Raw genomic sequence first — 21,348 nt, 5'->3', positions numbered from 1 at the left:
CAATACCTGTGATAAAGCACAATTATTAATGGACACAAAACACCTTCTTGACAAGCAGAAGTCCTTTTCAGGAAATCAAGACCATCAGTTCTAGCATAACACAGGTTCCCCAGCCCAAACTCTTCGCCCAGCACAAGGAGGTGCTGGCACACTGCAAAAGGCATGTTTAATTGTTTTTTTCACCATTGACAGGACCTGGGTTTTATGAATCTGACTTACAGTGTCCTGCTCTAGATCTATTCCTGGTCCCACTAGTGATTCACAGTATTAGATTTACAAGTTACAAAAGTTACTTGCTACACTAAGGAACTGCTGCCTCTTTCTTTGGAAAAGGTTCCTTTGCTCCTTCCCATTGAACCTGGTGCTATAAATGACACAACAGACTCCAGGCCCCAAAGGAAATGCTGCTTTCAGATATACAAGAAGGTCGAGAAGGTTTCCCAGTTCTCTTTGGGATCCCGCAGGCTCACATACTCCTGCCCCCAGCTCTGTGAGAAAGCGTACTCTCTAATTACACACTTCCAGCTGTATTTTCTTTCTCAAGTCAAACAGAACCCTGAGATGGTGACAGATCACAGATTATTCTGCTAGTATGCCAACAAAATTAATCCCCCCACCCCCGCCCCAGCAAACCAGAAAGTACACAGAAGTGCTTGCTAAAAGAGTGTGCAAAAGAGGTGCTAAACTTTACTTACTGTACAATAGGTGTTTGCTTTGGAACCAGGACAAAACCTTCTTCATATAAACAAATCCCTTCCTGCAATAATGATGGATGAAGAGGCCAAGCTCACATGCTTCAGATTGCCCGATCAATCTAGTAACTCCCAGATAGCATAAAGCAGCTAATAGAGATCTAATTGCCTATCTGGCTGTCCAGGTGTCACCGGGGCTGCACAGCTGGTCCTTCTGCCCGCTGGTTAGCGTGAGCCACATAACCCCAGTTACACCGACAGCAACCCCGCCGCCAGCCCTGATGGCATCCCAGGCATCAGAGAGCAAAAGGAGAGGTGCCTCAAGTCTTCTCCTTGCTCATTAGTACGACCCAATCACCCATGTTGTTCCCCGTTGCTTAAACCCAGCCTCAGAAACTTTTCACCCTGCTTGGTTTAGCTTGTGACAGGACTGCCACTCAGCACGGTGCTCGAGAGGGAATTCCCTCCGACGTCACTACACGAGAGCGCGGTTTCTCCACCCTGGGACTGAGCACGGTCCATGTTATCAGCAGGTGAAAGGCCTTTGGAAAGCACAGTCCCACCAAGCGCACATCAGCCTGCACACCACCTAGGGCCTAGCAAGCAAAGCAGCCCTTCGGATTTGCTGAAAACTTGGTCTTCGGCATGGCTGTCGATTTTCACCCACCCAGAACACTTCCATAGTTACACAAGACATGACAGGCCATGTGATAAGGGTGCCCTATAGCAGATTTGACATGTAAAACAGCATAAGGAAAAGTTCGTTGCATGAATTGGGACAGCTGGAGGGTCCAGTGTGTTCAGCTGCATTGTGTAAGAAGGAGCTAAAATGTGTTGAGGATTCCTCTCCGCAACATCCCACTATGATGTTGCTGAAAACCAAGGGTTTGGCCATGCAGATATTTAACTGTTCTTACCTTTAAATGGAAATGCTGAAAAGGATATTGCCCTCACCTTCCATATAGCCAGTGGTAAAATTCATCCATCTATCACCCATGCATTAACAGTGACATACTTCCATTAGCTCTGGGAAAGCTAGTAATAATTAATAAGCTAGTAACAACATCTACTGCTGGGAAAAGAAAAAGGGCGTTTGAGAGATTTAAGGCCTCCAATGTTTTCTACCCAAAAACATTTATTGTTTTGAAATCAAAAATGCTTAATTTCTTTTCCCCATGATGTGCAGAGATCAACTGACTATTACATTAGTCTAAGTAAACACGGACTATTACATGCGGATGAGCATCCTCCAGTGTTATCATACTTCTCTATTATCTGGTAATGGTGTTTCCCCCTCAGATTCTATTAGGAAATGCTTCATGATCTTTTGAAATTCAATTTCCTTCTGATTTCTGTTTGTGGATTAGCACCTGTTCAAAAGGAATACAATCAGTTACCTAGCCAGGAGTAGCTACTGAAAATCATGTGCTTTTTCCTCAAGAAGTTTGGGTGGAATAAGTTTTCAAACCAAATATTAAAATATCACTTGCCACAGAGCAACCAAATCCCATAGCAGGAGGCAGGACAGGTACTCTGCCTTGAAAAGCATTAGAAATAAGAACCTCATTCCAAGCACTAAAAAAGTAGGAACATTTATTAAAAGAGCTGCATGAAAAATGTATCCTGAGCCTCCTCCTGCTCAGAGCTTCATATTCTTCTGAACATGGATGGTGACATTTACTTAGAAAGCCACATGCAACAAGTTCTCATTATATCAAGAACATTTTTTCCTCAGGAACAAATTTTTCAAGGAATTTAACCATTCAACTGCAGCATCACATACAATTGCTATAACCGTGTCCTCTAAATTATGCTAATTCACCAAATTAAATATTTGTACACTGAGCTGCCTATCTGTTTTTGGCTTATGCAAGTATCTTAGTACTCACGTGAGCCAGTTAGATTTAAAGTGCCTTTAAATGTGACCAAGAATCTTGAATCAAGTTTAGAAAAGGAAAGAAGATAATGCCAGTCTTAATGCTTCATCCTTGCTGGTCTTTCTTCCTTTTTTTCTGCCCAGTGGTACAATCAGAAAGACCTCTCCATGCCTTGTACTCCCCAGTTCACACAAAAATTGCCAACAGGCCCTGAAGAAGTGCAAAAAGTGACACATGTAAGTTATTTCCTGACTTTAAAGCTGTTGTGAACCAACGTCCTTCAGTAAATGATATAATGTCAGCAACATACAGTGAGCAGGAAACGCTCTTGCAAAAATTCTCACATTAAGCTTATAAAAAGGAGGGTACAATATCCTTCAGAAAGTATCAGAGAATATCCCAGCTCCTCTGGGATATCACCAGGCTGCAGAGGGCTGGGACTTGGTGTGATTCAAGACACTTTGACCAGTGCCACTTGAAAGGGCATGCTAGGCTCCATGGACCAACATCAGCAGCGTTGATCAGAGTTGCTCAGAGAGTTCTCAAGAAAGGAAAGACAGTCTGGACAGGGGAAATCAGGATCTACTCCCAGAAGGGCTGGACATGGCTCATTTTGTACCTTGCTTGAAAATGTGCATGGGCAGGAAGTACTCAGCAGTATTTTCTGATGGCACAATCCTTTCTTGAACTTCTAGGCTTAAAATCTATGGCTCTTGCACACTAAAACGCCACTGGGCAGGGTCCTATTGCAGGAGCCATGTGTTAGAAATAACCCCCATGACCTACACCGGTGCCTTGCAGGAGGAAAGAGCCTTTCCAAACACTTACCGCTGATATTTGAACATCCGCATTAATAAATGGAATGCCCAGCACGTTTGGTAGGGGGATTCCGACRCTCAGAAGACCTACAGGGAACAGACTGGTCCTTAAACACAGCGGGAAGGATGCATGCTGCTGTTTCACCCAGCTCCCCACCAAATTACAACCGTTGGTCCCAGCGAGGATGAAGGGAACAGAGCTTCAAGAGGCAGAGTGACTCAGAGCACCACTGCTCACAATGCATTTTGACTTTCCGTATGTTCTCTAGCAGTAGTTGTTGCCAGAGCCCTAAGGACTGACACTGGAGTAGATGCAAGACTAAAAGGCTAGCCTGGGGCTTTTAACTACAGCCCCCAAAGGGGGATTACAGACCTTTAACGACTCCAGCTGGAGAGCTGGAGTGTCACTGCTACTTTCAAACATGCACGTGTACCCCTTCCCTCCTCCTCCAGGACTCAGTCAAACGACTCTAAATTTTACAGCTATTCCAGTCACCTTACCATTGAGAAGTGGCAAGAACTTTTCCACCAGAAGAGTTCTGCAGTGTGGCTTGAGACTTGAGATCTGAACCAGAGAAGAAACAACACAATGAGAGGTCTGCCAGGCACACGACAGCAGTAAGCACTGCAGCTGGAAGACGGCCAGTCTTAAGGACTGGAAATAACTTCCTCCTAACACAGCAAAAGAACAAATACTCCCTGTCTTCTCTGAAGCAAATCTACTTTTCTTCCTCAATTTGTATTTGGTGCTTCCTTTGGAAAACCTTCTACCAGGTAAAACTCCTCCTGGAGTTCAGTGTAATCTTTGCCAAAGTAGGAGTGAATAAACACTGAACAGACTTCAGGCTTTACATTTGCATTATGAGAAAAGGCAAAAGCAAAAAAAAAAAAAAAAAAAAGCAGCAAAAGAAGAATTGCTACAAAGTGTAACAGCTAACAACTAAGACCTTCAGCAGACAGAATCCATCACAACCCAGACATTTGTAACAACATCACACAATGACATCGTGTTTTCCTCTTTCCCCAGAGCTGCAGTGCACAGCACTTGGTCGCTCTAACCACGTACTGAGATTTGCTTGGTAAAAGAGACTTACGTTACTGATGCCAACATCAGAAGACTCCAAGGAGAGGGCAATGCTGCAGAAAAGGAAAGTAAACAGAACTTCAGACACCTAGTCATCTGGCCAGAGCTCGCAGATCCCAGATCCCTATTGTAAGACCACTGCAATCACCTAGCTCAGGTGATCATCTCAACCCACAGCCCAGGGACACCTAAACAGCATCATCCAGGCATCCACAAAGGGATTGCAGTATTTTAACACAAGAAGCAGACACTCCCACACTTACAAGGGAGCAATAAATAAATAAATAAATAAAAAGAATAAAATAAAAGCAATAAATCAACATTATAAGTTTAGTCTAGTTTTTATTTGCTTGTAAATAAAGCAGCATTGCAACAGTGCACACTAGTTGCCAGATTGTCCTTCCTTCTCCCGTGGCCAGGCAGTCATTCAACTTAGAAAAGCTCAGAAATAATTGACTGAGTCTATTCTCCTGCTTAGCCCAGGCCACACAACTTCCTCCAGAATCAGTGCCTGTTTGGCCAAGAGCAGAGCTTCTAGAAAAAGCATCCACTCCAGATTTAAAGATCACAAGTTCTGGAGAATTTGCTACAGCCCCTAACCTATCACTTCACTCACCTAATTATCACCATAGGTAAAACGTGTGCTTTGTTTCCACTTTGAATTTCTCCTTTCTACTTCCATTGAAGCTTGTTATATCTTTGTCTATTGAATTAAAGAGCCCTTTAATGCATTTCTATTCCCTATATTATTGCATACAAGCTATGCCAATGTTGCTTCTAAATCTAACTCTTTGACAAGCTAAATGGCCTGAATTCCTCGAACCTCACACTATAAGAAATGCTTTACAATCTTTAATCATACCTTGTCTGTCATTAATGATAGCACTTTCCTTTACTCCTTTATCACTCATGTCCAATACTGCCCAGAATCAAAGTCAAAATGACAGTCTCAAAATTATTCAGGTTACCTCATTTCTCCTTGTTATAAAACCAACACAGAGTTTTCTTCTAGTCTCCTAAAAAGTCTCCCACTGCTGCAATGTTTTTGAAAATCAGTAGTACCTGTCCACCTCATGACATCAGCCAGATATAAAATTCTTGGATTCAAGAAATCTGGGGTTCACAGACATTGAAAAATATTTTAAGTTAGCACTTGCTGCATTAATATTGCAATGGAGARAATTTCATCAGCATTTAATAGCATTGCACTGTCTGGCTTTTTCACAGAAGTGTTTATGTAACAATCCTATTGTTTCTCCCTTAATTCAGATAGTTCTACCACTGCCATTTTGTCACAGAGGAATACTGTACTGCCATTAGCATTTGTAGTGTCCCTAATAAACCATTGTCCGGCACTCTTCTGGCCACCGGTTCCCAGAAAATTGTGTATCTGCATGTTGAACTCCAGGAAAGCTGGAGGTTCTCAGCACTGTTGAAAACCCATGACTAATTCAAGAGAGCAAGCAGAATTAGGCACTTGTGGCAGACTGCTTTCAGTACTCGCATATAACCGCTACGGAGACAGATTACCTGCTCAGGGACGGTGCGAGCAGCAGTCTTCTGCCAGTAATCGAAAAACGGACACTTAGACCAAGGTCCTGCAATCAGACAGTGAGGATTAGCCTGCAGAGATGCCATCATCCCAATTGACGGTCACTTAGCCAGCTGCACACTGCACCAGTTTGAGGTCTTTACATTAATACTTACTGCCTTCAGGAGCAGAAGGCTTAGGACAGATCCATCTAAACGTTGAATGAACAGCTGAATCATGACAGAAAGGTTGATAGTGGCTTTCTTTACTTCCAAGAGGAAAAGTGGGTTCCCAGAAAATGCAATCTCAATGCTCAGAGGATCAGTCCTAGGACAGCTGGAGCACTGCAGAAATTGGAGAGACACAGAGCTGGCCACCTTTGTGCACCAACACACCTGCCCAGCAGAACCTAAAGCTCAGCGTGAGAAGACCAATGGTCTGCAGGTGGACTCACACAGTCCCATAACTCTTTAGGGCCTCTCCTTTTGAGCTGCATGGATCTTGGACTAGCATTCCCCAGATTTACAGAGCAGAAAGGAATTTTTCAGAAGATTGCATGTAATTTTAGCAGCACGGAGAAAAATATGAAATAAATCCTAGATAAGAGAGGTAAATTAAACCTCAAGACTCTCACAGCAGGTTGTAAATTTGCTGATTGACTGGTTAGTACTATCTCTGCATGTTCCTGTAAATCCAGCAGCAAAAGTCAAYACTCTTTGCTCTTGACAGTAACAGACTGAGGAAGCAAAGGTGGACACTCTCTAAGAGGGCTGTGGTCATATAGGGGGGTCCATGGTGCCTGACAGCAGGCCCAGGAAATGGGAGATGCAAGACATTTATTAGCTGTTTATGCCAACAACTGCAAGCTAAGAGGAAAGACCTTTCTTTTGCTTAGGGAATGGGAGAAAGTTGGCTACAGCTCAAGTGCCCCACAGGAGAACACAGATGTGGAGCAGAGGCTGCAGACAGCCCACAGCCTGCCCTCAAGGGGAGCTGGGTGGAAGCGTTGGTCATACAAGCCCCTTCAATTCATTCATGTCAGCAGGCCTTTAAGCAGGACAGTCTTGGGTTATACTGACGTGGCTTGGCCACAGCACGCATTCGACAGGGCGAAGAGGAGGGGAACAGAACACCAGAGACCTTACTGGCAGCGCCCCAGCACATTCAGGTGGTTTCACTTGGATGGACTCAGACCCTGGTGATATTTACACAAACCCTTGCACCAGCGAAATTCACTCACCCTAGCAGCAACGAGGGTCATGACAGCTTCTCTCAGTTGTTTGGCACCAGAGAACTGTTGGAACAAAAGTGCAAACAGCCGAAATCAGTGCTCTCAATGGATTTCAGCAATACCCATCCTGCCAGGAGCCACTCCTCTGCATTTGTGTCACCATTTTCAGCCAGTTTGTTCACATTCTTGGGGCCAGTCCCAGAGTCCTCATTCATTCATTGTCCCCAGTGAAGTCAAGGGCAGATCAGTCACACACAGACCTATGTTAGGGCAGCACCTGCTGTTATCTAAGGCCTCAGTCTTTTCAAGTGTTCCACAACTGCTCAGGTGATTCTCAGTCAGTTGTTAAGGTGAGGCGAGAATAACCAGCAGCAGAAGACAACATAATCTAGAGGTGTTTAACATTTTTCAGTGTATAGACCTCTGATATTTTCCAGTGGAAGTGCAGACTAGAGGTATAGAAAATGCACATGTGTCGAGAATTGTGTTGCATATATGAAGTTGTTTTTCTTAGTGACATTTTGAAATGGAGTGTAGACCCGCAAGAGCCAAAGACATAACCAGTACACAACTGGATTCAACAGGCATCCCTGGACATGTCCACACAGAAATAAGAAAGGCTGATGATCGCATGCACTAGTACAGATTTGTGAAAAGAGCAGTAAAGATGCGCTGGGGCTTTAGCATGTACAAGTGAGCAAAGTATAGACTCATGTCCTCAGAAAGGCTGAATGTCGAATGCTAGCACAGGCTAAAACCCATGCCACAGCTTGCTACCTCAGCAGAGCTAAGGTCAAATGGATACGTATCCTCCTCACTTCCCCTAGCATGAAGCTCAGGCACTGCTGTACTCACAGCTTCTGGCATGCAGATAAACGTCTGAGACTGCTTCTGGATTATGAGGGACACAGCTGCATTGAGAAAGCTCTGGCGCAATCCCAAGACAAGAAGCTTGTCCATCAGAGGAGGCAAAGCAGAGGAGGATGAGTCATGGGGGATGATGCTGCCTCCCACCTGTTGCACTGCACCCTGCAAAGAGAGATGACAGAGTCTTCAAACCGACCTACAAAGCCATGAGGTCTGCCCAGACCTTTGAGACAGAGACTGCTGGGCTTATACCAGCTGAAACAGCCATCCTCTCATTAAGAACTTAGGGAAAGCATTGAACTCAGAGAAATTCTCTCTATATTTAATACATGAAAAGAGCTGATAAAGACCAGAGTGCATAACGGAGTCCTTCTTAGCTAACAAACTCACCCTGTCCAAATCACTATCTCACTGCTTCATTTCATCCTTGAGGTTTCACTCCAAAAACAAACGAGAGGTAAAGATGTTGCCAGCAGAGAGGTCATAACACTGCCTTTCCTCTTCTTCAGCACTCAGTCAAGCATGAACCATTGCTCTGACTCTACAATAAACCTGTACTGATACTATCAATTCACTAAGGACACTAGCTCTGACCATCATTGTGGCAGGCAAAAACTAATCCCTACGAAGACCTGCACTAAAGAATGAAGTAGAGCTGATTTTACAGACTGGAGCATTTGTTATTTAGCCTTTGCTATTCTTTATTGCTTATTCCCAATTCTCCTTGCTAGTTATTCACTTTTAATTATTTAAGCTTGCCTGTTTGAAAAGGGGGTTGGTTTTTTGTTTTGGGGGTTTGTGAACAGAAGAAGTGAAGGCTTGAAGAAAAGCACACAAAGTCACTTAGTGGTGGGTCTGCATCAGGGCCTAAATATTTAGCTAGCATTTCCAGAAGAAATCATTCATTTAGCTCTTCTATTTCATTGTACTGAAAGAAGACAATTCTCCCTAGGGGATCAAGATAAATAGTGCTGAAAGAAACCATGCTACAATCAAACTCTCAAGGTTTTGTTACCTAATATTTAACTTACATCTAAATCCAACCCAAGGAACAAGCCAGATGTAAACGGAAGGCTGGCGAGCTGATATTGAATCGTTCCTGCTGTACCAACTGGGATCACCGCTTCAGAGAGAAAACAAGCAATAAAACATTAGGAAATAAAAAGCAACACAAACTCCTTCTGTGATCCCTCAGGTCACCAACCAGGCCTCACACCCACAAGCAGATCTCAAGCATTCATTTCCATGGGATGCTCTGTAAAAGCGTTGCTACTCAAAAATGGGCAGAACATTAAGTCTTGTGGGATATGCATTTAGAATATAGCCCCTAAAAAGTGCCAAAGACAGTAAGCTAAATTCAAGGATAATATGTTAAAACAGCATAAGGAAGATCCAGGTGAGAGCAGTTCACTGGGACTGTTTAGGTGCGAATTCAGTGTTGAACAATATTCTTAAATATTCAGTGGATAGAGATTTAGTCTGGAACATGAGTATCTCGGGCCTCTTTACCTACCCATTTACAGATCTGAATGCCCACAAAGGGCAGGGTTGTTCTGGGATGCAGTACACAGCTGTTACTCCCAGTGAACACTCTGTACAGACAATCCCCGAGATACAAGCCAGGGAGCTGAAAAGGTTGCAGTAAGAAAAACAATTTACACGAAGGCTGCAAGAATGAAAACTACTACAGGCTCTAATTTATTCCATTTCCAGCTTTCACCAATGACTCCTGGATCCTCTCTCCTCTCCCCCCTCCCCACTCTCACCCCTCCCAGGAACCTCTTCAATCCATTTACTAATATATAATTTGAACCACTGCAGGTAACACATCTGAACTTAGCTTTGCGTTCAAGGGTGTTTAGGGAACTGCAAAAGTGACATCTCCCCGATAGACCTTATGGACTAGTCAGGGAAAAGTGCACTTCCCATCATGGGATTGTAGAGGAATGGGGAGAAGTAATACCGGAGCTTCCGCAAGAAACATACCATTGAGAGTGCCCAAGAGCTGGATGTTCACAAGATTGACGACTACATTGATCACAGAACACAGCTGCAACACAAAGCAGAAATGTGACCACACAGCCACCCTTCTCCACCCACCAGCCGTGAGCTGCCACCATACACCCTGACCAGACCCACTCACTCTAACCTAAATCCTCGGGGAAAAGTGCTCCATGGCATTAGGGTAGCAGGGTCTTTGTGAAGGATTTGGGAACAGCGGAGAACCCCTGGGGTTAGGAACTGCATCTAAGGGGACTGCTTCGATCTGAGCAATATTTAAGGGCATTGATCTGTTGGGAGAAATACTCCAGCAGTGACAAGACTGCCCATGGGCCCCCTGCAACATGGTGCATTCCACTAAAAACATGAGAAAGCGATGCAGAAAGATCATGTAGTACACTTGAGCATTGTAACATGTTGTTCCTGATACTTCTGCATTTCAACTATAAAAAGATGGCAATCTGTGGGCTTACCAAACCAGGCAGAGTTCCTGCCAACTGGTTATGCACTAAGTCATTTATTGATAGGGACAGTAAGCTGCAAGAAAAAGAGAAGAATGTATGAGAGCCAAAGCAACTCCCAATCAGTACAAACAGAGCTCCAGGACAGGAGACCAAAGGATCTCCAACCTTTGTTTTACACACTGCTACATCCTTTATCATCCCTTCAGAGACACTGCTGCAAGCAATACTGGAAAGAGAACAGGGTGCGCAGAAGGCAGGGAGGGTAGTGAACTGCTAGCCCCAAGGAGGGGAGAAGTTGGCTCATTTCTGAGAATTGAATGCTTCAGCAGTCAGGGTGTGCAGACACCGTTGTACCAAAGGGATGAACCTCTCACAATATTGCTTGAGCCTGGTCTTCTTGCTCTGGTATTTAAATCAGTGCTGTAGTTAAGGGAAGGTGGAGTTATTTTTAAACATCTCCATGTTAGTTATGCGAAACAAACAATTTACATGTGGGTTAACAAGAGGAGAAATCTGCTGTGTAACGTTCCAACAGTGCTGCTAAATAGATCACTCTGGGCTACATGCTGCCTGCAGGCAGCATAGAGCCATTTAGCTTTGATAATCAGTATATTTCTGGGCTATTGAGTTAGAACATAGAGCAGCATATTCTGCAAGACACAAACAGCAGGAATTACTAATCTATCTCATTATTTATGGCAGAATTTTGTCTATAGATGTATCTGAGGAACTGCTGTGAAGTAAATTGTGTACATACACACTCACTGTTACCCCACAAAGAATTCATTTCCTCTGCACAGGCATTTTAACTCTACTAGAGCTTAAAATATGGCCCCCAGAATGGGTGGGCTGTGTTCTTCTGGCCATTTACATAGAATCTTTCAAAGCAACTATTGCACTGATTAAAATATAATGCATAATTCTGGTGCAAAAACTAATTAGGAGAAATTCAAGGAAACAGAAAAGTGCATAATTCAAAACCGATAAAAGGAAATTTTTTTACAATAATTGATTTACCTGAGGCATTCATCAATACAAGAAGTCAGCAATGCCAAGAATTTAGTAAGACTGAGAAAGAGATGGGACACTTGCATGGAATTAAACATTGCCACAGAGGTCAGACCAAAAGTCTATATACCCGACATATTTTCTTGATAGCAGCCAAAGACTGAGTATAAAAACATGATGAGCAATTGGTGCTGTTTCCCCAGAACACTCTCCCTGCTGTATTATTCCTACCCCTTGGATACTAATTCATTAGTTAATTCTAAAGAAAGTGCATTGGAAGAGATATTAAACCTCATACTTCAGATCTCTAATTCAGGTAAGATTTCCGGGACAAGCAGGGCAGATTATCTCACATTTTCCAACAGCCATTTTTTTGCCATCTTCCACTGAAGCAACTGGTTTTGGCAATTGGAAATAAATTAGTTCTACTGAGGCCCGGCTCTACACCAGCTTAGCACTGTCTGAGTCCTGGCAGACTGTTTATTACTGGATAAAGAGTAGGGGATTGCTGGCAACGGAAAACATAAATCCACAGGCACTTACCCAGAAAGGAGCTTCACCTTTATGGCACCAAAAATACAGAGGCAGTCTTCAATAACAACCTGGACTGTTCCCGATTCATAATTCGTGCATTTAATGTTTGCAGTAATGGACATATCCGCTATGATATCAATTATTTCTGGGAGAAGACCAAGCAAGCTGAAAAAAGTAAACGAGTTAAACAGATTTAATCTCTCTGCCTCTGAAGAGAATATCAGAAAAGCCAGTAACAATGAACAGCACCTCCATTTACTGTAACTCATGACAAAAGCCAGAAGCCACCCTTTGTGCCTGTTCCACTGTGTGACTTTATTATAGGTAAAAAAATATTTAGAAATCCATAAAAGATGCAAAATATCATGTAACAGAAAGCCTGTGGATAGGGGCTTCCTTTAACAAATACAATGAAACACAACATTCACCCGTTGCCTCTGAGCTCCAGCTTTGCAGCGATGGTCATCTGGACCCCAATTCCAGGCAGCAGCATCACTGACAGCTCGGGGAACTGAGCCTTGACAAGGTGCAATCTGTAGAAGAACAGCAAAAGCTGTGGCAAAGTGAAAGTGTCTTACAACAGCTAAGCAGCTTCATGCACTAAGGAACCTACAGTGCCCACATCAGCACAGCCACTTTCAGCTATATGCACGGATATTTAAGCAAGAGATAGCAGCTCCAAGAGGAGACAGAGTCTGGAGCTGAAGTCCAAAAGAAGAAAATTGTTCTGAGTCTTGGAATCAGATTGAGATGGAAAGCCACTTTAAAAAAAAAAAAAAAAAAAGAGTGGTCAGTTTTTTATCTCTGCTGAATCCTCTTTCCTCTCTCAGTGCTTTCAAGCATCTCAGATATCAACAGTAGTGTCAGAGCCATCATTCTGCATCTGGATCCACCACCTGCAACACACTTCACCACCCACTTTACCACCACATCAAAAACTCTTGTTGGGCTAGAATTTCAGTACCAACAGTATCAGCATCATATATGACTACTCAGGCCAATCACTGCAGCTGAAGCTTGGCTCTTGTCGCTTCCCTTGCTGGACAATGCAAATTCCCTAGGAAGCCTTCGCTCTCCACTTACCCAGTGATGCTGATGGGTGCATTCAGCAGACCCCCTTCATCCATGATGTTTGGGAGCACAAGGCTCTGGAGGTGCTGCTGGAGAAGCCCGTTCTGAAGTATGGCTCCTGAGAGAACTGGAAAACATCTCTGCATGAGGACAGACGCTTGTGGCAATGACCTCTCTCCACCCTTCAGACTCATAGCTTGGCAAAGTTGTTACACAACACAGCCCCACCTCTTCCCAAAACTCCTTATTTGAGTGCATAAACACTGATAATCACACTGGGCACAATACTTTACAATGTGAACCAAAAAAAAAATAAAAGTCATAAAACAAAACTGTCCTTAGTGAATTAACCAGGAAAGGTAACAATACAGAGCATCCCAGACCTCTGACTTGAAGATTAGAGCACAACTGTGCACTAACAGAAATGACTGCTACCACACTCAGCAGGAACAGTGCTTGAACCTACAACTTTTGATTCCCATTTGTAAAGGATTTAAAAGAAAAAAGTAGAAGTAACTGGAAATTAGTTGCTCTTTTTTTTGCTGAAGCATTGCAAATATTAGCATGGCTGTTAAACTTCATAGCAGTTGCTCAGTAAAAATCAGCTGCTCCATGACACAAATGGGAAACTAAGACAAAAAGAGGAAATAATCCACATGTGGCCCTAAGATTCTCTATGGCCATTTGGTGCTGAAACACGCCCCAATTCTGCATCCTAGAGACTTCCCTAAGAGTCCATGAATGCAACAATGGCTGTCAAAGGCTCTAGCAACGTCTGGAGCCATGAGGAACTATAAAAAGAAGAAAAAGAAAAAAGAAAAAGAAGAAAAAATAAAGATGAAGACAGTCAAGAGGTTTTATTCCACCTTCAAGGTCCCAAACAGCTTTCAAAATAAACATAACTCATGTTCTTGCTGTTTACCATTCCGCATTGCTCCTGGGCTGACTGCACAGGACAGACCAGGCAGTACTTCCTGAGACGGTGTCAGCAGGCCACAGAAAAAGAGAACTCCAAAAAGCTTGAACATCTTCACCTCCAAAGAGACTCTCCTGCTRGCAGGGGAAAAATGAGAGTAAGAAGTGGGAAAAAAAACAAGCCTCTAAGAAGACAGCCGAGTCTCTGTACAAAGATACAGACCAAATGAGAGTTGTCCCCTCTACTCTTTATTAAGCTTGAATAAGACTGCTCGAACCTGTGGGAGGCAGGAACCCATTTGTGTTCAAATATGCGGACAGACTTCAAGTCTGGGTCAATAAAAACCCCTTATGTTTACTTTGTGACTTGCCCAAAATACCTTAGATGWTCACACAAAAGGGAACCAAACTGCTTTTCCTAGCAACTACCCTTAATTGATGTTTAATTAGTCATTACTTTCTATATCCTTTAGATGAGAAATTACACTTCTTTTGCAAGGATCTTTGCCAAGGGAAACATCTCAGGATTACTCTTATTCTTTTTAATTTTCAAAGGCAACAAACTAAAACTAAAGTAATAAAAATCATATAAGTTAATTCTATAGCTATAATTTAATCATTATTGACATAAATTTAATTATAAAGTTATAGACATAGAGAGATGATCAGCAGTTTGGTGCGCAGCAAAATCTCAAATTAAGGAAACCTAGCAATGAGCACACTATGCCTGTTCTTCAAGGATTATAATGCAATGACACTGTTTCCACGTACTCTGCCCACCATTCAGCTTCACCAGACAGGCACACATGATGTTATTACCTGCATCAACTGTGGTGATCTGTGAAAGATTCTCAGGTCAGCTCTGCCTCTCTTAGAAGTAGTCAAGACTCTCTGCGTCTCCCCCTTTTGTTCCTGCAAATGAGATGGAAGAAGTTGCCCTTATATAAAAGTTGCAGCCAACCAGACACACCTTTTCCCCCACATCTAATAATCAGGCATTCCTCTATATTCTTGCTCTTTGCAAGCAACACCCAGCTGCCACCTGTATTGATTTATATGAAGTAACGTCACTACTGACTGTACTGAATGCTGTTTCTCTTCATGGTCCAGACTACTTACTTGGACACTGTTTTTTTCCTCTCTCAAAACAGATGCCCTGCAATGGTGGCCCCAGTGGGGAAATTCACATCTTGAGGTAACCAACTTTTTAGGAAATCATGAAGGAAATTACTGAAGGGTCTAAATGTGACAAAAGGCAGAATATGGATTGTCTGGATGAGGAAGACTGTGCACAGAGCTTCTGTTAAGCACGTGCAAACAATCAAAGAGGCTTAGAGTAGGAAATGATCTACTTTTCCCAGTCCCTGAGGAGCTGAGATTTATAACACTCATTCCTGTTTCAAGTGCAGCACTGGAAATATATTTTCTTTATAAAAAGCAACTTGGAAAGGTTGCAGAAACATGACAAATATTGGCTTTAAGACTGAGCTTCAAATTGATTTCAGTTGTATCTGTTAAGAGTTTCATGAATTGATTGCAAAAAATAAAGTTGCACCGAAATGTGTTAAAAACAACAATAAATATCATTTTGAATAAGTAATGCCTATGCTAGCTGAATGAGCTGAGGGCAGCAGAAACGTGTATTTCAAAGAAAAATAGCAGCTATCCAAAGAGAAAGATGTTTCTCTAAAAGGCTCCTAAGAGAACATTCCCCAGGCTCTCACACAGTCCCGAGTCTTTACCCAGAAGCAGTCGTTTCGCCTGGCCGCGGCGTAGCAGACACATCACGGCAGGACACCGGCAGGACGTGTCGGGGCCCTCCAGCAGCCCGCGCAGACAACACAAGGACGGCATCCTTGGCGTAGAGCTCTGGCTCAGCTTCACGGAGTTTCCATTGTGCAGGGCCCTGGGAAGATCTTATCCGAGCACTTTGTTCTGGTCTGGTCACCCATGTTCAACAGGGATAAATTCAAACTGAAACCGGCAGAAAAGGRCTACTAAGAGGGTTAGGGAACTGAGGAGCCTGTCACAGGAGAGAAGAACGGTTGGCTTGTTTGGTCCAGCAGAACAAAGACTGGGTAGAGATATGATCGTTCTCCATAAATACAGGAGGGGGTAAACACTAAGAAGAGAGAGGATAGTTATTTAGACTAACGGACAATGTTGGCACATGAACAAACATTAGTGAATAAATTCAGGCTGAAATTAGGAGAAAGCTGCTGCGACCACAGCAAGCTCTGGAATAGCTTTCCCATAGGAATACAAACGGCAGCAAAAAATAGTATTAAGATGCTATTCGACACTGCACAGTGTTTTCTCGAGGTAACAGAAAACTGCTCTCACTGAGCAGGGAGGTCCTTCTGTTTATGCTTCCAAGGCCTTATTCTATTACAGAAGCTCTGTATGAGCTTTTGTTTTATTTAATATACACTTAAACCTGGACTGCATTTGACCTGTTGATGACAGCCTAGTCCCAGAAACAGAGGATAAATTTAGCTACTCCAAGAAGCTTGGAGCAGCAGAATGAAGTCAAAAATTACTTTTTCCCCCAGAAGATACAGCCCATCYGTCCACTGCGATTGCGACTGCATTACTTGGTCAATACAAGGGCAATGAGGAAAAGGACACGGAGCAACGCTAGAGCCCACCTCCAGCATCTCCCAGAGCCAGAGCACCAGGCAGGCCCTTCCCCGGAGGCGAAGTACTAAGAGCAACACGCACGTGGTCTTCGCTGCCGGCCAGGCAGCCGGTCCCTCTCCAGCTCACCACAGCGTCCACATCTGACCAGCAGCTCAGCAGCTCTAGCCCTGCTTTTCCCATCTCCTCCCCAGAACTCTCAGGTTGATTTACACTTACCGATTTTATTGCTGACTTCACTGCTTGCCCTAATGTGTCTTTATCGCCTGGAACAACCTGCGTTTCCCTTGTTTTTGTTCCCTTTTGAAGAATCCCATTCAAATTTACAAGGCTGAGTGATCACCATAAACACCCAGAGTGAAGTCTCTGCTAGACTCTGCTCCGGCCTTGGACGTACTACAAGAGTATTTCTGCTACACTACTGGCAAAGGTCAGCTACTGAGCATATATAAAAGTAGATTTCCAAACTGGATTAGACACGCAGCTAGGTACACAACAAATATCTGAATTATTGTATATGCACAATATGGTTGCAYGCACAAATCAGATAATCTTGCAGGTAAATGGCACGAGATAGACACCTGTGTCCACATCTGACACACATATATTGTAGTAACAGCAGCAAGCCTAAGCTGTAAGTAATGTAGTACATTTTATATATAGCTGTAGGTATTCCTTCTTGTTGAGCAATTTTTTTTTCCAGTCATATCCTTTGCTTCTCTCTCATTCACCTTTATTTCATTCTCTCATTGCAGCTGTGATTTAGATATCACTTACAAGAACATTGAATTTAGTTCTGCAGTGACAAGGGAATATATATTAAAATGAAGCATTGCAAGAAACACTAGAAAAGACCATCACAGTACAAATACTGAACAGCAAAAAACCTATTGAAAGACTAATGTGAAGTGGAAAGACCCTACAGAGCAGCCTTCAGCGTTCTGAACTTTCCTAAAACTTGCAGCTCTGAAAGATGGCAGATTAAAAAACAGCAGGTAATTTAGAAGAGTGATATTTAAGTAAAAAAAGAATTATTTTCTATTAAATATGGTTATATTTTCTGATTTTTCCTTTAGCATTCAGAATCACAAAAGTTTGGAGAGAAATTAGGAGCATTACAAACACGTCTTAAAGTAAAATATTAAGCAACATAAAGGGAAAAGAATTCAGAATCTTTCCTCCACAGTTTGAAAAACATCAGGGCATTTTGATGACAAGGTGCTGTTTTCCATACATTCTGGAGGCTTGCATGCTAGAGGAACACAAACTATGTTTATGTGATGAATAAAAAGAAGAGTAACTTCAATCTGTAAAACTCCTTTTACAAGCAAATAGTAACTCCTTTTTAAGACACACACAAACTGAATCCTATCTCTCGAGGTGGAAAAAAAGCAACAAATCTGGTAGCATAAATTACAACCTATAATAGAGCAGACTGTCTTATACAAATATTCAGCACTTCCTAGTAAGTGACTGCTTTCAAATGGATGTCGTGAACATTAATAAAATTGCTCAGTTCAAATTTCAATGGAAAATAACTTCTCTGATGTCAACAAAATAAAGAAGCCAGCTCAAGAGAACAGTACTGTAGAAAAAAGAAAGCACTCGGGTAGGAAAAATAACATAGCAAACCTCAGACTCAGGCTACTAGAATAAACTCTGGGAAGAGAAAGAAAAAGTAATGAAGTAAGTTTTAAACACTACGACTGCATCCGGGCTGTGAATTTCCAGCCTGGTTTCAGAATGGTTAAAATTCCCTTTATGAATTGTTGTCCTCTGCCTGTCACTTCTRCGGGGGAATATGGCAATGGTGGCAACACAGTAGCATTTGCACTGCAGTAAGTCTGATACCTTGGCCAGTGAGATGATCAGTGGCAATTCAGTCCGGAAACTGGAAAATAAATCCACGAAAAAATGTTTTGCTGCTGCTTCATTCACTCTGTCCTACTGCAAACAGCCACGCACAGTGGGGATTTTTTTTCCACACTTATTGAAGAAGTTGCCCAGAGAAATGGAAGGAGGGAACCTCTCTGAATTCTCTGATTCAGTGTAAAGCACTGAATTATGCTAACCAAAAGCCCTGCGTTAATAAAGCATTTTTGATGATAGCACATCTTTTGTCTTTTTTTAAGTTATTTGTATTCTTGTTTGGTTTGGGATGAATGAATCCTTCTAGAGCCAGGCCTACAGGGCCTTAAAAGCTAATTTCCAGCAACAGTATTTGTCAAACCATCTGCTAAAAATCCCCATGCTGTGTCCTAGAAAGGAGCTGCAGAGTTGTAGTAAGAATTGCTGAAGAAATCAAACTCTCCTCAAGCTTTGAGACCGGACTTTATCACAGGATTGTGGGAATCCCACAATTCCCACAGCCAAATTTACAGTTGTATTAGCAGTTTCCATTGTCAGCAGTCTACAAGGGCAGAGCAGCTCAATTAATGCTAATGACTCTTTACAACAATACTGAGCCTGCTGTATTGATTCCAGGCTCACCCTGACCCAGGACACGGAGCAATCTTCCGCTGAGCGCATGTACTGGGGACTTGTGGCATGCTGTGCGTAGGCAGACGTCAAAAGCATCCTCTTCGGATTTACTTGTGTCTGATCGCTCATCCGTGCAGTTTCCTACATACRGAATACTCAAGAAACAAACATTATGTTGAGGAAGGATCATGCAGAGAGCACAAGAAGAAAAAACAGGGAGAAGAGCACAAAACTCACTGCCAACAGTTCTAAGGAGCTGCCTGTCAAAAAGACCGAGAATGGCAGCATTGATTTCTGGATGCATCTGCAATGCTGAGCATAAACAGCAAGGCAGAGAGTAAAATCACTGCAATGAGATAACAACAAATCAATGTCTCTGGGAATTTTATAGACAGGAAACTTTCTGCTTCCAAGATGTGAACTGAAGCAAAATGAGTGGAACATTATCGGCTACTGAAAAGGGACAAACTCCATTAGCCAGACGCAACTGTGATGAGCTGCAGTGCAAGAACTGAGATAGAGAATCACAAGCATTTTGCAGACATGTCTTCAGGCCTTAACAAGATAGCAGAGCTCCACAATACAAGGCTGAAAGCTGCATCTTGTACCACAGGACTTACAGCACAAATCAAGCGACACCAGGTAGGAAAGTCTGGGAAGAGGCCTCAAGTACAGCCACGCTACAGACAAGAGATGTGATAATACAGACCCAGGCAAGCACTCCTTTGGACCACGCAGCATCTGCTACACTGGGCTGTGCTCCTTAGCAGCACCGCATCCCCGCCTGCAAATCCTTCCCCCAATACGAACACCAGATGCTTTGGGCAGGTGTTGGTTTTACTGAATTTTACAAGATTTAGTAGGTGCCTGTTGGTCACGGGGTTCCTCTGGAGACTGAGATGAGATCTAAAAGCTGTCTTGAACCACTCTCTGGACATCTTGTAGACATCCTGCATTTTGACTTTGTCAGGGCTGTCATACTGCAGGTTTCCCTAGGACATTCTTTTTCTTCCAGCACAAAAAAGACAAGCTTGGCTCCTTGCCGTGAATGGCCTGATGTTCAAGGGCCTGCTCAGATCAGCGGAAGCAGCCTTAACCTTCCTTTTGGACAGCCAGGAATCTCAGACAAAAGGCCATGGTACGTGCACAGATTAGCTGCCCTGCATTTGGGGCACGTGGCCAGAAGAACCCCATGCAAGAGTTACCATGTGTCTGCAAGCAGCTGGTCTGCGCTGGGATCACCGCGCACGTGCTACATGCCGTAGGTGCACGTCTCCCTAGCAGAAACACAGCAGCAGACTTTTCAGCAATGCAGTCCGCATCTTAAAGTCAAATCTAGTCCCATCTTTTAAACAAATAAATACTGTACCTGCCTTCTTCCCATCGCTTCAAATCACTCGTGCTGCAAGCCCTGTGAACATCTCAATTCCTCTTTACTCTTCATTCTTCCAATTTATTTTTTGCCTTCCTTCCAGCCTGGAAAATGGATTTCTGTCCATTTTGTTGTCTAAGGAAATGTCTGGATCGCGGTGCCAACAGAGACTTTATTTAAAGACAGCTATTTCCATCTGTCTGAAAGAGAGCAACACAAAATCAAAGTAATGTTTCTGTCTTGCCTCAGGTTTGGGAAAGCTTCACTTTACAAAAAGAAAAGCAATATCAAGCGAGATTTTCCTCGATGGTATCTCTTAATCCCAGGAAAGAATTAGCAGCAGCCTTTATTACAGACATATATCTTCTGTAAGTGAAGATTTTCGGCTTTCTGTGTCGTTCTCAGCTTTTAGCAGAGACGCGGCACGGTGCCTTGGACTCACCATGGGCGCCGGCGAGAGAAGGAGCAGGGTGCTGTGGCCGGGGGGGGGGGGTCCGCACCCCCTGCCGCGAGCCAGGGTCGGAGCCGGCGGCGGGTGGGGAAACGCGAGTTTCCAGGGAGGCAGTAGCTGCTCCGAGGAAGCCGCTGCGGAGACAAGAAAGCGAGCGCACGTTAAACAGAGCCTCCCTAACGAGTCGCCCAGCCCAACGAGCAGGGCTGGGGTTGGGCCGCCCCAAACCCGCATCCCTTCCACGGCCAGCCCGGCGGCGATCCCACCGCAGGCCGGGCTTCGAGGCGCCATGCCGCACGGACAGCCGGAGACCA

The 21,348-nt window shown here is 43.5% G+C and overlaps 1 protein-coding gene across 1 annotated transcript; it reads right to left on the bottom strand.

Annotated features, from left to right (window-relative positions):
- Positions 1-2,078: 2,078 nt before the first annotated feature.
- Positions 2,079-21,325, bottom strand: LOC112961522 (BPI fold-containing family B member 4-like). The gene is made up of 16 exons (XM_026056820.1): positions 21,216-21,325; positions 14,101-14,228; positions 13,191-13,305; positions 12,536-12,640; positions 12,117-12,272; positions 10,575-10,638; positions 10,087-10,150; positions 9,132-9,223; positions 8,089-8,262; positions 7,243-7,296; positions 6,179-6,346; positions 6,002-6,069; positions 4,482-4,524; positions 3,889-3,952; positions 3,398-3,474; positions 2,079-2,779 (listed from the first exon to the last, which is right to left on the bottom strand). The coding sequence occupies exons 1-16, from the start codon at positions 21,323-21,325 to the stop codon at positions 2,756-2,758; spliced, it is 1,506 nt and encodes a 501-aa protein (XP_025912605.1). The 3' UTR covers positions 2,079-2,755.
- Positions 21,326-21,348: the final 23 nt, after the last annotated feature.

This window comes from Apteryx rowi, unplaced genomic scaffold (genome assembly GCF_003343035.1).
Source record: "Apteryx rowi isolate R43461 unplaced genomic scaffold, aptRow1 scaffold_0, whole genome shotgun sequence".
Classification (NCBI taxonomy): Eukaryota; Metazoa; Chordata; class Aves; order Apterygiformes; family Apterygidae; genus Apteryx; species Apteryx rowi.
The sequence above is the reverse complement of the archived record's forward strand: the minus strand, read 5'-3'. Positions and strand labels throughout refer to the sequence as shown.